Genomic DNA, 15,837 nt, shown 5'->3' on the forward strand with positions numbered 1-15,837 from the left:
GAGTTTACTGCAGACTCTAATTCAGTATTCTATTAAAATATCTGGCTGTGGCTTAATGCTTGGCAGCATTGCAAAACTCCTACTCTGCGTATCCATTTAATTGCAATTTCAGCAATTTTGGAAATAGTACTTTGTTATCAATGAATCATTAGTTTTGTCTTGGTTTAGATCCAGTTTTCAATTGCTGCTATACTTGCTTTTTAATTACAAATTACTAATCATTCAGATTCATCATTATCAAGTTAGTTTGTTATGGATTGTTTGGTTGATTGTGAACAGAATGCAGTGATACATATTTCTATCAAGACAGTTTTGGAGCCTATAATTTTTTGATATCTAGACATGGTTGCATTGGATTTCAAAAATAAATTATCTCTTCCAGTAATATGAAAGCAGACAGACGTTTCCCCTCCAACGTGCCCCAACTTTGCATATATAGTGACACTTATCACTGTATCACTGAGTATCACTGAGTTAGCCACAGGCAGAGTAGGATGACCAACTACTCAACTGATGGTGAACAAAGATGCAATGTAAAAAATGACCTTGAAATTCATTTTCATATTGAAAAAAATTGGTTCTATTTTCTATCTCATGCAAGATATATTAATTACCATTTGTACAAGTGTATGTTTGTATGAACCTGTGTTTTTATGTGTTTTCCTAATAAATTACCAGGAAAACTTGGGTATTTCTTATTACTCACTTTGCCATCCAGGAATCTGCTATTGTTTGCTCCTGTTGGAAGTTTCTGGTTGTTCTCTGGTTTCTGAATGTTCTCTGGGTGCTTGCTTTCTTCCCCACCATCTGGGTTATAATTGGTTTGCTCATCCGTGAGGTTAGTAGGAGCTGGGAGGCTTGCATTACCAGTTGTGGGTTTCTGGAGCACTGTTTGAGTTTCTGTTTTCATGTTCTCATTCTCCTTGCTGTGAAGAAACAGTTTTGCACTTTGTTACTCACAGGCAGCCTCCTCATGTGCTAGGCTGGCATAAGAATGGAAGGTGTTAGTTTGGTGGTGTGAACAGTGGGTAACTCAATGTGGTGGAATGTAAAAGAAACCATCGGTTATTTGTTTGTGGATCATTTACCATAGAAAGACCATGTTATTGTCTTCTTAGGCTTTGTCTTTTCCCTTGCCCTCTTCCTCATACTCATAAAGATAATCTATCCATCTGCTCCAAAACACTTACTGTAAGTAATGAGCAGTGTGAAAAATGAACCCTAGAGCTTATCGCATTTCTTACTTATAAATCTAACAGGTACTTTAAGCATCAGAAATGGAAGAAAGTCAAAACAGTTTGCCAGCTCCAATTCTGCTCTCTGTTTCTCCTCAGTTGCCCCACCTTGAGACTTCTTTTTCTCTCAGTAGTCTTCCAGTTAAGTTTAATATCAAGCAGAGAAAAGAAAGAAAAAAAAAAAAACTGTAGGAATAATTCAAAGAAGTGCAAATAAAAAACAAAATTTAAAAATTGTTCAATCTTGTTTAGTAACTAAAGACTTAGTAATCAAACACTAACAAGGCACCATTTTTGTAGAAAACAGACATAATTCTCATAGTGGGGTACCTGAGAAAACATATTATAAGCCAGGAAGTTGAAACATTTTGACATAGATCAATTTTTAAGACTGTGTATTTGAAAAAATGCAAAAGAAAAAATTTGAAATCTCTAAATATTTAATGATTGGTGGATATATTGAATATTTCATTCTGTGTTCATATGATGCAATGTGTGAAGCCATTAAGATAGCTGTGAATAATTTTAATGACACAAGTAAACGTCCAGTTATAAAAATAAGTGGAAAGTATGACTATCTCAAATATGTAAAATACATACATATAATGTGTGTGTATATTAAATCTAGAAAAAAATATGCTAGAAGTTCACAGTAAGTCTCTCTGGGTGGCAGAACTCAGGGTATTACATTACACTCCAATACATTATATCATATTCTATCTTATTATTGTTCTAAATTTTCTACATGAGAAAATGTTACTTTATAATAAAAAATAAATTCCAAAGTAGCTATGCCTTGCACCTAGAAGACATCTATTATATAAATTATAGCTATTATTATTGATACAGGGGAAAAGATCTATTTTAAAGCATGTCATGTTATCCGAACATAAAACAATTACTCCAATACTTGTTGATTTGAATAGGCCAAATCTTAATTTTTATAGTCATCCTCTTGGTAGTAGTGGTAGCACGAGAAGAAAAGAAGGCCTAGGAAAGAACTCTGATGGACACCTATATTTAGAGACAGTGATCAGAAAAACAAGACAGGTTGGCTGGGCCCCTTGAGTGGCCACTTAGGGTTGGAGACCATGGATTTGTGTGGCATAAGTCTGAGGGGGTGGATGACACTGCACCCAGTAATCCTCATGCAGATGCAAAGAAGGCAGACAAGGGGGCATACCAGGACTGGGGCTTTGCCAGACAAATGTAGTCAAGTGATAATAGTGTAAGATGGACATATTAGAAGGAGATTTTATGTCTGACAAATAGTTTTTGCAATGAGAGAAGAGATATACTATCTCTTCCCTGACTTTAAGAAACTTATTTCATTTGGTTGTCCAAAACTAACATAAACAATAAAGTTAACAACTGGTAAAACTTGATTCTAGAAGTTAGGGTAGTTCTTACCTTTGCAGGGAACTGTATGTTCCAGAAGAAAGCATGAAGGGGCTTCTAGGATACTGGGCCCTTCTGTTTCTTGATCTAGGTGTTTGGTGCATGGGTATATCATGTTTGTGAAAATTCAGTGCATGGTAGACTTATGACATGTGCACTTTTATGTAAATATAAATATATTTTTATAAAGTGTTAAATTAGTATAAAATTTACATAAATACTAGGAAACGTACCTAGTCAGTATATAAATAAATGCCAAATGAATGTCACAAAGAATAAGTACTATTTGGAATTCATAAGAAAGAGAAATAACTATGGTCTGCAATGGTTACAAAAATAATAGTACTGCTGAACATTTAACTACATGACAGCCACACAATATTTATTTACATATGTTAGTTTATTTATTCCTCAAATCAACCCTATAAGCAGGTGCTCATCTTATTCTCAGTTTAGGATGAAGAAAATAAAGTTTGGAAAGTTTATGTGATTTGTCCAATTCTACATAGCTTTTCATTATTGGAGCCAGGATTTAAATCTAAGTCTACTTGATTGCACAAACTCAGATCCTATTGCCAGGAGAGTTAAGGGAGGGTCCATGGAAGTTTGGGATTATGTGAGGGACGGAAAATAGAGGAGCAGGCAACCAAAGTAGGAAACGCAGGTTGGGAAGGCAACAAATGGTCACGAGTCAGAGATAACTCTTCTGGATGAAGGCGTGGGTGATATATTATCTTTGCTTTAATCACCTTCAAAATCCTTTCGCAGGCAGTCTCAGGACAGAATTGCTCAAGAAATGTGAAATGTATCTGCCTGTCTTCTAAAACAGCCACAGTAGATGTAAAACCAAAAATAACTGTTAAATCTGTTTCAAGTAAAAGCTGTTTTTTTTTTTTTCCAAAAAAATACATAGCACTTTAAAAATTATCATGAAAACGACTCTCCAGCTGAGAAACGATATGTGTCTATGGTTAGCACAAACAATTACTCGTCAACACACGTTGGTCATTATGTTGTTCACAAACTCACAGTTCTTTCTTCTAGGCTTGTCTGCTATCTACCTACATTTCTGAAAATAGAAATTTGCCATTTCAAAGGAAGGAAAAAAAAATGCCATCAATATTGTCTTGGAAGCGAGACACAGCCAGCTTCTGCCTATGTACTTCTGACCTCAGCTGCTGCTCCCGGGGTGCCACGAAGAGTTTAGTGTCATCCAGGAAGGAGAGCAATTAAGGAGGATTACTGTGTTGCTGGATGATAAATAAATGAGGAGAAAACTGTCCAATTGTTCCCTCTCTCACAGTGGGCTCTTCCTGCAAACCAGCCCTTTAGAAACAGCCTCCTCTAGAGCTCAGCGTCTCAGGGTTATAAAGAAACACTGCAAGGGTGTCTGGTAGCATCCTCCGCCCAAAGCAATGTAGGGATCCCCATCGGCCCCACCTCCATGTAGCTCTGGCTCACCAGATCTCACATTGGATTTGGATTACACCCCTGCTGAGAACATAAAATCTCAAATGGAGGACCCAGGGGGCTCAGCAAAAGGTCACCAGATGCCATCTTAAAGGTCTGCCAGCCTTGGCAGCCACTCAATGCCACCAATTTCCAACTGTGCACCATCGAACAGGCCCTAAACCCTCTGGAGAAGACAGCCGAGAGTGTGCCAACACAGTGAATGGGGATCTAATTTCAGTAAATGAAAGCATGTTCTTATTTGGGAGTAATAAGAGATAATCAACACAACCAGACTTTTCTCTTTTTAAAAAGACAATAAAAAATAAAACAGTAAAGGGGAGGGGAGTACAGCTGAAAATCTCACCAAACTCCACAGGGAAGCTGAAATGTGAAGCCTGTGCTAATGTAGCAAATGTTATTGTGTTGAAGTGTGAAGATTTTTTTTTCCTTTTTCTCTTTTTTTTTATGCCATGGAGCCATAACGTGTATTATTATCATAGAAATTTCTTCTTCAAAAAGATCTTAAAAGTATTTTCATTCAACTCCCAAACCTATGCCTAAATCATTTCTTCATCATTGTAATGATATTAGCTAATATGTTCTAATGTGTTCTAAATGTGTCAGCCACCACACATATATTCGTATACGTTCTTCCATGTTGTGTGACTTTGGGCAAGTTACTTCACATCTCTGATTTTCAAGTTCTCATTTGTGATATGAGAAAAATAATCGTTATCCAGATAAGATGCATAAAATATTGAGCACCGAGCCTGGGGCTCAATCAGTCCTTAACAAATGATAATTTTATGTTAGTCATAAGTTAAAGTGTTAGCTCCTTTGTAAACTCCCTCATCACCCAGGTGCAGAGGGATGCTCTTTCCTCTGGACTCCAAAATTTTCTTTATTGATAGACAAAACTAGAGTTCATAAGGTCAAGTTTTTGTAATATGTGGGAACTCAGGGAAATCTATTTAAATAGATAAAAAGAGATAATTAATATCATCTATTTACCAATCACAGTAAATCCAAGTTCAAGAAATCACCTACTTTAAAAAAACAATTAATTGGTATTAAAAATCTGTTCTGATAAAGCAGGATTGTTCTGAATCACATTCCTTAATTTCAGGGGTAAAAAAAACCTCAAACACTGTTGCATCATCATGTCCTCAGGTAGATTATTCCCAGGGGCTTTACAGACTGTGCAGCTTCTAAATCTTGGAGCCAACCTTTATCAGCGTGAAATTTAATGTCTTTTGCACTTGCATTCTCTCCTGTTTTGCTTTTGCAAGTCTAAGCAAAATGATTGTGTAACGGTCTGGCCTCTTCACCAATTATCTCTGTGCTGTAGGGCACAGTTTCTGAGCCAGGTCTTCTATCTGCACTCTGAGAGGCTGCAGCATAAACAGTTCTCTCTCTTTACCATCCCCCTGGATGCATCCCCACAGCCTATGAGAATGGGGGGCAATAATTATTGCTATGTTATGTTGTTTAATTGGGTTGAGCTCAATCAGGGATATATAAAGAGATCACGGATTTTAGAAAGTGTACTATACAAATATAAATCTGTGCTATCTCAAAATTTTAACTGGTGAAACTAAATGTGGCCAGGTAGTATATTATCTCTTTACATAAAGTTTCCATTTACGTACATATGAACTTTTGTTTTTTCTTTTAAACTGAAGGTAGATTATACAGCTTGGTAATCTTTAAAAAAATTTTCCAGTTGACGATGTAATGTGGATATATTTACTGGTCAACACTTGTGACTCTGCAACAACATTTTAAATGTCTACATAGTATTTCTTATATGGATATACAAGAGTTAATTTAACTTGTCCTATATTGTTGAATGTTAACTTGGTTTCCAAATTTTTATCCATCTAAATATTGCTGCTTTGCTGGAGATGTTCTTTTTGCCCCTTGATTCTCACTGTCCTCCACCCCAGGAAGCTGACCTGGGTGGACTCTATCAACGGCTCCCACGTCCTCCAGTTCTGGTTGGTTTTGGCCAATGTGCAGCTTCAGCAGGAGGTGGTTGCCTCCCTGCAAGGTTGACTTGGGCTACTTGTGTCTCTTGACCAAAGGCCGGTACTTTTCTCAAGATGGACTGAGCTACAGGAAGCTAGATGCTTCCTGCATTATGTTTCAGTAATATTCTCTTCTTCTCATCCCTTCAGATCTTGTGCTTGTACCAACCTTGCAGCTGCCAGCCCAGGAGGCCTGCACTGTACCATGTACTTCTCTTCATCTCAGCCTGCGTCTTTGTAATTAGTCTCTTTGTAGCTAAATCTTCCTTGAATCATCCTAATTTGAGTGTGTAATCTGTTTCCTACTGGGACCTAGATTTATACTTTCTTATGTAAATCTTGAAACTAAACATTACGCCCACCCATAATTGTTTTCATGGGCTTGATACATGGATACAGATTTTATGCCAAAGTGCATACACTTTTAAGTCTTTTGATGACTATACTTTAAATAAACCAGTAGCACATCAGTATTGTTTTTCTCTAAACCCTTGTCGACCCTGGGGATTACCATTATAAAAACATTGCTAATCTGCTTTGTAAATAATATCTCATTGCTGTTTAAATTTCTTTTATTATCATTATCATGTGGGTTGAATTTTTTCCCCACATATGTATTGTTCATTTTAATTTCTCCTTTGTGAATTGCTTGTCTAGGTTTATTGCCAATTATTGAGATTGGGCTGCTCATCTTTTTCCTGTTGATTTGTAAGAGCTCTTTATACAGTAAGAGGGTTAATTTTTTTTTTGCTGTCATATTTGTTATAAATAGTGTTTTGTTTTTTACTTTTTATTTTATTTTTTGAAATATAGACAGACTTTCAAGTGGTAAAATAACAACCATTACATCAAAGTTTCAATATTTGCTATCAATGGGCACCTATTTTCCAAAACATTTATTTGACATTCAGTCACATAATGCCATGTACTCTTACTTTAAGAGTCATGCCTATGTCTTATGCTACAGGAATATGTCCAGAAAAACAGTACATCATGCTTCTTTATACTTCTAACAGTGCCTAGAATAAACACATAAAAACAAAAATAAAAAACAGAAAGCAAGCAAACAAAAACCATTGTAAGAGATTAATAAAGAAGCAATTTCATTCAGTGGAAAGGGCTTAAAAGAAGTATGATTTTAACATATTACTTCATCTTGAACTTGTGAAAATGAAGAAAATAGTGTCCTCTGTGATATTATTGGTCAGTTTTAAGGAGAGAGTGAATTCATGGATATTATTTACATAGATTATATGATGGGAAAAAACAATAAACAAAGATAAGGGTTTTTTTTTTATCAGTTGTTTCTAAAAAAAAAAATACGTAGAGTACTTGAATTTTTAAATCACACAATTTATCCAGGGTTTATGCAGGAACTATAATTGGGCACTGCTATCATCTCTTGCCTGGATTACCATAATGACACCCTAAATGGTCTCTCTCTTTTCACTTGTGTCTCTTCCAGTTTATCTACCACTCAGCAGCCAGAACCATCCTTTGGAAAACATAAATACAATATGTGCTCCACCGCTTTCAATTTTCCAATGGTTTCCCATGCTACATAGAATAAAATCTAGAGTTCTACCATGGCCCACACAAGCTATGAGCTGAGCCCTGCTGGCCTCTCTGACCTCATTCCTGTGCCTCTCCCCTTTCCACACTGTGCTCCACAAACATTGGCTTTTCTGCTCCCCCTTAAACACAATAAGAGGCCTTATTTGGGGGGTTCCGTCTGCCCAGAATGCTCTTCATGCAGATATTTGCATGATTTGCTTTCTCTATAAATCTGTGGAGTCATGAGGATGGAGGTGGACACCTGTGGTGTCCCTTGGGTCAGGCTAGACTTCAGGGGCAGGAAAGTGGCAGCTACATGGGTTTCCTGATCCTGTACACTGTACTCCCAGTAAGGGCTGCTGTTCTACTTTCTATGAGGCAAGCGTAAGGCAACCATGTATCAAAAAATTGTGCTTGGGCTCCAGGCATTCAACCTAGGTGCCATCTGTTTGTAACAGTTTCTGGGAAAGCCAGATATCTAATATCTGGAGAACTTGGGCCCTGTGGAAAGTTGCACACTCTTCCTCTGGGGCAGGGGAGGGAAGAAGAAATTATTAGGTTTATGGATATTTGGAATCTGGTAGAGTCATGCCCACTGGGATGAAGGCTGGGCCTGTCTTCACCAGCTCGCTGCTAGCTGAGCTGGGATAATTCTCTTTGGATAATTCTGGCTGCCTGTCTGCACACTCCACACAGTCTTAGTTCAAACATCGCTTGCTCAGAGAGAACTTCTGGGAACATCCTTTATGACTTGATAAACCCTTATGACCTTCTATTTTCTTCATTGCACTGTCCCCTCTTGAATGGTCATTGTTTATCTGTCTGTTGTGTATATTCTGTCACTAGAACTTCAGGTACACTGCCATATACCCAAGGTTTGGCACCTACCAGGTGCTCAATTAATATTTGTGAAAAGGATGTTGCTGGAATTCCACAGATGCATTAATTTCTAAAACTGTTAATATTAACCCTTAAAAAATTAAGACAAGTCATGAAGAATGTATTATTATGAAGGGCCTTGGAGGATTCAGAAATGACAGAATATGGGCTCCAAGAGAGTCACATGGGAAAATACCAGAGCTTTGCATTTCTTGGCTATAAATATCAATGTAAATTATAGGCATACCTTAGAGATATTGTGGGTTTGATTCCAGATCATCACAATAAAGTGAATATCATAATAAAGCAGCTCACATCATTTTTTTTTTTGTTTCCCAGTGTATATACAAGTTATGTTTCTACTACATTGTGGTCTATTAAGTGTGCAATAGCAATATGTCTAAGAAAACAATGTTAATTAAAAATAATTTATTGCTAAAAAGTGCTACTGATCATCTCTGTACCTTCAGTGAGTAGTAATCTTTTGCTGATGGAGGTTCTCGCCTTGATATTGATGGCTGCTGACTGGTCAGGGTGGTGGTTGCTTAAGGTTGAAGTAGCTGTGGCAATTTCTTAAAATAAGACAGCAGTGAAATTTGCTGCATCACTTGACTGTTCCTTTCATGAGAAAGTTCTCTGTGGCATGTGATTCTGTTTGATAGCATTTTGCCCACAGTAGAACTTTCAAAATTGGAGCCAATCCTCTCAGACTCTGGCATTGTTTTATCAACTTAGTTTATGTAATAGTCTAAATCAATTTGTTATAATTGCAACAATGTTTACAGTATCTTGATCAGAAGTAGATTACATCTCAAGAAACCACTTTCTTTGCTCATCCATAAGAAGCAACTCCTCATCTATTCAAGTTTTATCATGAGATTGCAGCAATTCATTCCCATCTTCAGGCTTCACTTATAATTCTAGTTCTCTTGCTATTTCCACCACATCTGCAGCTCCTTACTCCACTGAATTCTTGAATCCCTTAAAGTCAAGCATGAAGGTTGCAATCAACTTCTTCCAAACTCCTGTTAATGTTGTTTTGTCCTCCTCCCATGAATCATGAAAATTCTTAATGGCATCTAGAATGGTGAATCCTTTCCAGGTTTTCAATTTACTTTGCCTAGATCCATCAGAGGAATCACTATGTATGGCAGCTAGAGCATTATGAAATAATTTCTTAAATAATAAGACTTGAAAGTCTAAATTACTCCTTGGTCCATGGACCTCACAGGTACATTGTCAATGAGCAGTGATATTTTGAAAGGAATTTTTTTTTGAGCATTTGGTCTCAACAGTAGGCTTAAAGTATTCTGTAAACCATGCTATAAACACATATGCTATCATCCAGGCTTTGTTGTTCCATTTCTAAAGCACAGGCAGATTAGACTTAGCATAATTCTTAAGGGCCCCAGGATTTTTGGAATGGTAAATGAGCACTGGCTTCAACTTAAAGTCAAGAGCTGCATTAGCCTCTAACACGAGAGACAGACTATCCTTTGAAGCTCTAAAGCCAGGTATGGACTTCTCCTCTCTAGCTATGAAAGTCTCACATGGCATCTTCTTCCAATAGAAGGCTGTTTCATCTACATTGAAAATCTGTTGTTTAGTTTAGCCACCTTCAGCACTGACTTTAGCTAGATTTTCTGGATAACTTGTTGCAGCTTCTACGTCAGCACTTGCTGCTTCACCTTGCATGTTTATGTTGTTGAATTGGCTTCTTTCCTTAAACCTTATGAATCAACCTCTGCTAGCTTCACATTTTTCTTTGGCAGCTTCCTCATCTCTCTTAGCCTTCACAGAATTAAAAAAGTTAGGGTCTTGCTCTGAATTAGTCTTTGGCTTAAAGGAATGTTGTGACCGGTTTGATTTTTTATACAGACCAATAAAACTTTCTCCATATCTGCAATAAGGCTATTTAGCTTTTTTATCATTCATGTGTTCACTGGAGTAGCACTTTTAATTTCCTTCGAGAACTTTTCTTTGCATTAGCAACTTGTCTAACTGTCTGGAACAAGAGGCGTACCAATAGCCCATCTTAGCTTTTGACATGCCTTCCTCACTAAGCTTAATCATTTCTAGCATTTGAGTTAAAGTGAGAGATACACAACTCTTCCTTTCACTTGAATACTTAGAAGTCATTGTAGGGTTATTAATTGGCTTAAGTTCAATATTTTACCCCAGGGAATAGAGAGGACCAAAGAGAAGGAAAGAAATGGGGGAATGGATGGTTGGTGGAGCAGTCAGGTCACACATAACATTTATTGGTTAAGTTCAGCATCTTACATGGGCACAATTTGTGGCACCCCGAAATAATTACAATAGTAACGTCAAAGATCACTGATCACAGATGACCATAACAGATATAGTAATAAGGAAAAAGTTTGAAATGTTGTAAGAATTACCAAAATGTGACAGAGATATGAAGTGAGCACATGCTATTGAAAAAATGGTGTGGTGAAAACTTGGTTGTTGCAAGGTTGCCACAACCCTTCGATTTGTAAAAAATGCAATATCTGGGAAGAGCAACAAAGTGAAGCACAATAAAACAAGACATGCCTGTATTACAAATATTTCCTACCCTTCCCCTTAAAAACTTGCAGTCAGCTTCCTCTGTGCCTAACAATGCTATACCCACAGTGATGTATCTGTGGGATGACGAAGTGCTTTGGGTCACTGAGTCTTGACGTTGGAAGAAACTATCACGGTCAACTTTATTCATGGGAAGCCTTTCAACTCACAGGAGTTTCTTGAAATGGACTCAATGCCTCTTCTATTTAACAATTCAATCCCCAGATTCTCTAAATGTTCCCCTAGGACACATTTCATGCCCTGGCTCTCCCTTAATGCCCTTTGCTGCCCCCACCTTTAGTGTTCAGGTCCCTCCTAAAATGTGTTATCTAGAATGAAGTGAAGTACTGTACTGAGTCCAGCCACATCCCTCTGTCTCAATACCCTTGCCTTCTGCTAAGCTCAAACACAGACAAAACCCAAACGTTTATTCCACATAACCATTTATATGTGGCACTTATCTAAAGAGAGACTTTGCATATTTTTCTGCTGATTTGATCTTGTTGGTTTTAGCTCATTTCCCTGTCAAGCCTTTCCAGCATTCTGCAACCTACATGTTTGCTGAAATGATTTGTCTATCTTCCTTTGATTGTGGATTAGAAAATGTTGTATAAGAACAAGGTCACACACAAATCCTCTACACCTCCAGCAGGTTGCATTTATATTAATTGTTCAGTTACCACCATGGTGTGGTATATCACCTATCTTCACCTAGGTACATCACCTAGAATTTAAGTCTAAAATTCTCTGCCTTGTTTCAGGACTTGGTGAGAAAGATGCACCTGATGACACACTGAAATCAACAAATACTGTGTCTTTATCATTGCCTTCATTTGGGCTGCAGTAATCTTGTTGATAAAGGGAATGGGACCAGTTAGGCATAATCTGTTTTTAGTTGACACATACCAACGCTTGGTGATCATTACTTTTGTGTTTTGTTTTCATAACTAATACATTTAGTTATTTGGACAACAGTTTTGCCAGGGATTGTCCACAGGTCTCAGGCTCTGTTTTTATTGCCCACTCTTATCTCCTTTTTCAAAATGAGAATATTTGTCTCCTATCACCTGGCACATCACTCCTCAGGGTTCCATAGTAATATCTGCATGATATTTTAACAGCATGGCCCTTTAGGCTTGGATTTATTTGAGGCAACTAAGTATTGTCTTTCTAGATCTTTATTTTTCTTGGCAACCATGTTGCTCTAATATATTTAATAGGCCTTCACCACCTACAAGCCTTTATCCTCTGTGCTAGATACAGTTGTGCACATACACTTTATGCTTAAATGGGGAAGACAGAAATGCATAGGAAGTTGTCGGCGTGTAATAATTCCTAAGTGTGTTACAGGAGCCCCCAAGTGAGGCAGGCAAATCTGCGGCTGGTGGTGGCAGCACGGGATCAGGGATCAGATTTATACTTTAGAAAGATCATGCTGGCCATACTTGAGAATGGGGCTTCTCAAACTGGAATGTGCGTAAGAGTCATCTGGGAATCTGCCTTAAAGTCAGACTCTGACTCAGCACATCCTGAGAGGGGCCTGCGGTTCTGTTTCTAACAAAGTCCCAGGTGAGGTTGATGCTGGTCCATGGACTACACATTGATCCATAGACTTCACATTGAGGAACGAGACTTTAGAAAGCAAATAAGAGAACTAGAAGATTAGAAACAGAGAGCAGGATTAGAAGGCTGTCATAGTGATCTAGGAGGAAAATGATGATAGCACAAACTAGGTGACACTTGTTTCATTCTTTGATCTTCTTTATGAAAAATATGATACTAAATAGGTATTGAGTATTTTCCTTTCATCTGTGAACAATTGTCCACAAACCAAGGAACTACCAGAAGCAAGGGGAGACGCCTGAGACAGATAGATTTTGTTCCTAGCACCTTCAGAGGGATCATGGCTGTGTGGACACCTTGACCTTGAACCTCTAGCCTCCAGAACTGTGAGACAATAAACTTTTGTTCTAAGCCACCCAGGTTGTGGTAGATTATTACAGCAGCCCTAGCAAGTCTATATATTATAAGTCACTTTCAGGTTTGACATACTAAGACATTTTCAACACATGTCCTATAGGAAATCTGAGCTAAATGGGCATATAATGGAAGATTTCTGTTTTTCCATCCATTATTAATTCATGAGTTTCTTTTAATTCAGATTTTCCTTTTGGAGATGACTTTTGTTTTTTGGCATTTATTTGTACTTCTTATATGGATCCTCACTAATGGTTCAACTGATTCAACTCAAAGGAAACACCCTCCTGAGGCCCTGGCTTATGGGTATAAACACTTTAGGGGACACAGATTCTAGGTTATGCATGACATGAGAGTGATAGGGCTTTTCTTACCTCAGTAACAAGAAGCCTTTTGAGAATTATTTATTTTTGAGCCATACAACAGTATTTTAGTAAAGCATGTTAATTGTCTCTCTCATCCCAGCAATAGCATGAAGTCTGTCAGAAAGACAAACTACCTTCTTAATACTAAAAATGCTGATTTTTATAGTGTCATAGGAAAGCAAGAACTGTGGGTTTTATTAATTTAACTGATTTAACGTACTCTTTTATTTCCTGGTTTCTCAAGTTTTTTTGAAAGAAGGAGAGGGAAAGGTACCTTTTTGTAAGATGAAGAAATTATTTCCTATTTTAAAAGGACACGGACTCTTCTCCCACTTTCCTTTTAAAAACATATTAAACTTCATAACCCCAGAAAAAGCAAGGGGTTTGGGAGAGAATGAGGCTAACCAAACAACCAAAGGAAGGAATGGAATTAGTAGCAAGGTAGTCGTCCAGGTAGAAGGAGATCTGAGTTAGGTGTCCAGACTAATTCTATTAACTTTATTTGACAGTGATAGGGATTCAACAGATCTTAAAATAATCACTTATCTTATCACAGTGTCTTAGTTTCCTCATCTACAAAATAGAGATAACCTGCCTCCTAAGCATAGCATATAAAAGAGATGGCAAGCATTTCATAGAAAAGAATTTGATTTTTCATTAAATGTTTTCTATCCATGGAAAGACATGCTTCAAAAGAAATAGCAGAACCATTTATTAAACATGTTAATGTGGTAGACACTGGAAAGGTGCTTTTCATACTTATTCTCATTTAATCCTCACAACTCTACTACTAAACAGGTGCTATTTTATTTCTACTTTATAGATGTAGATTCTGAGGCCAGAGATGTTAATTCACTTCCCCAATGTTAGAAGGCAAGGAAGAAACAGAGCTAAGCTTCAAACTCACATCTCTCAGCTCTGTAGGGATCCAAAACGTATTAATTGTGTGCTGCACGAAGCTTACTTCCTGTTCCATGGCAGACATTGTTAACTGATTATAGCACTCACTTTGGAATTGCTCTGGGCTAACAATAATGAAGGTGAGAAGAAAAAATTAATTTGCTTTTCTAAAGCGTTTATAAAGCCTATACTTCTTAACAGTGGTACTGGTGACCTGCATTCAGAGATTTTGACTCAGTAGGTCCTCAGGTGGATCCTGAATCTTTATTTTTAAGGACTCTCCAGGTGATTCTGATGATACTAGGTTTAGTAACTATCACTTTTTGTGCCTATATTCAATGATGCCATGTCTTTTTTGTTTGCTTATTTGTTCATTCTGTGAGTTTCTGAAATAGAAGAGCGAGCTGAGAAAATAATCTTAGAAGAGAAAGGATACTATTTATGGAATGCCTACTATAAGAAAGGCAGGTCTAGTACCTTCTTTTATTTTGTGAGACACTTACTCTGTAAGAAAGAGCTAGTCATACCCTTCTGTACCGAACATCTAGTGAATTTTCGAGATACATGAGTGTCCTCTCTCAAATGTGACTGTGATGAGTTTGGAAGGGAAGAAAGACATTGTAGCTATGCTCTGAGAAGCCCCTGATTAGAAGAGTATCAAATGCAAACAAAAGTAAGTGAAAATCTTATAATTTATGATTCGTTATTAATCCCACTCCTTTAATTCACAACAAATTGACTAACAAACCTCTCCACCCTCCCACTGAAAAAAAAATTACTATATGTGGTAGATTACAAACCCAATGAGGAAAAGCAGCAATAGTCCATTAATGTTTATAAATGTTGCAATGCTCACATTTCCCATCTACATGGAAAATCAGCCTGAGTAATTAAGGATTATAAAGATGAAAAATATCATGAAAACAGTGTGCATGGAAGTTACCAACACTATTGTACTTCCACTGTTACATCTTAATGACTTAATTTCCCATGGATGGCATTTTTAAATTTAAATTTCTGAGTTTAAAAAAAACAATGAAACTTCATTATTTTCCAAGCAACACACATATTTTTCAAAAAGTAGTCTTACGTCTTTGGCTTTTCCACAAGGTATCGAAAGTGTTTACTTCCAACTATTTTCACCATGATCTCAGGCATTGCATCTGAACCACGGGGAGTCTTCCAAACTGCAGACATGATCCTTCTTAAAATCCCTTCAAATCCTCGGGGGTGAAAATAAATAAATCATTCCTCTTGATTTTCCCCCAGGGAACTGCAGCATCCATGTCAATAACAACAGCAATAGTAATACCAAGAAGAGATGCTTTACCTATATTATCTTACTTACTACTCCTAATAAAGGCATGAGTGAGATACTTTAATTACTATTATTCTTGTTTTACAGTGGAGGGAACAGACGTCATGTAGCTAGGCAACTTACTCAACATCACATAGCCAGTAATGAGCAGAGTTGGGAATCTC

The 15,837-nt window shown here is 37.3% G+C and overlaps 1 protein-coding gene across 1 annotated transcript in view; it reads right to left on the reverse strand.

The window, feature by feature from the left end:
• The window catches only part of C8H1orf87 (chromosome 8 C1orf87 homolog), a 71,455-nt gene extending 55,903 nt beyond the window's left edge, over positions 1–15,552 (reverse strand). The window contains exons 1-2 of the mRNA XM_069478009.1: positions 15,446–15,552; positions 711–926 (exon numbers count right to left, since the gene is read on the reverse strand). Coding sequence (XP_069334110.1) covers positions 711–926; positions 15,446–15,552 — 323 coding nt within the window. The remainder of the gene's footprint in view (positions 1–710; positions 927–15,445) is intronic.
• Positions 15,553–15,837: the final 285 nt, after the last annotated feature.

Source organism: Eulemur rufifrons, chromosome 8 (assembly GCF_041146395.1).
Source record: "Eulemur rufifrons isolate Redbay chromosome 8, OSU_ERuf_1, whole genome shotgun sequence".
Classification (NCBI taxonomy): domain Eukaryota; kingdom Metazoa; phylum Chordata; class Mammalia; order Primates; family Lemuridae; genus Eulemur; species Eulemur rufifrons.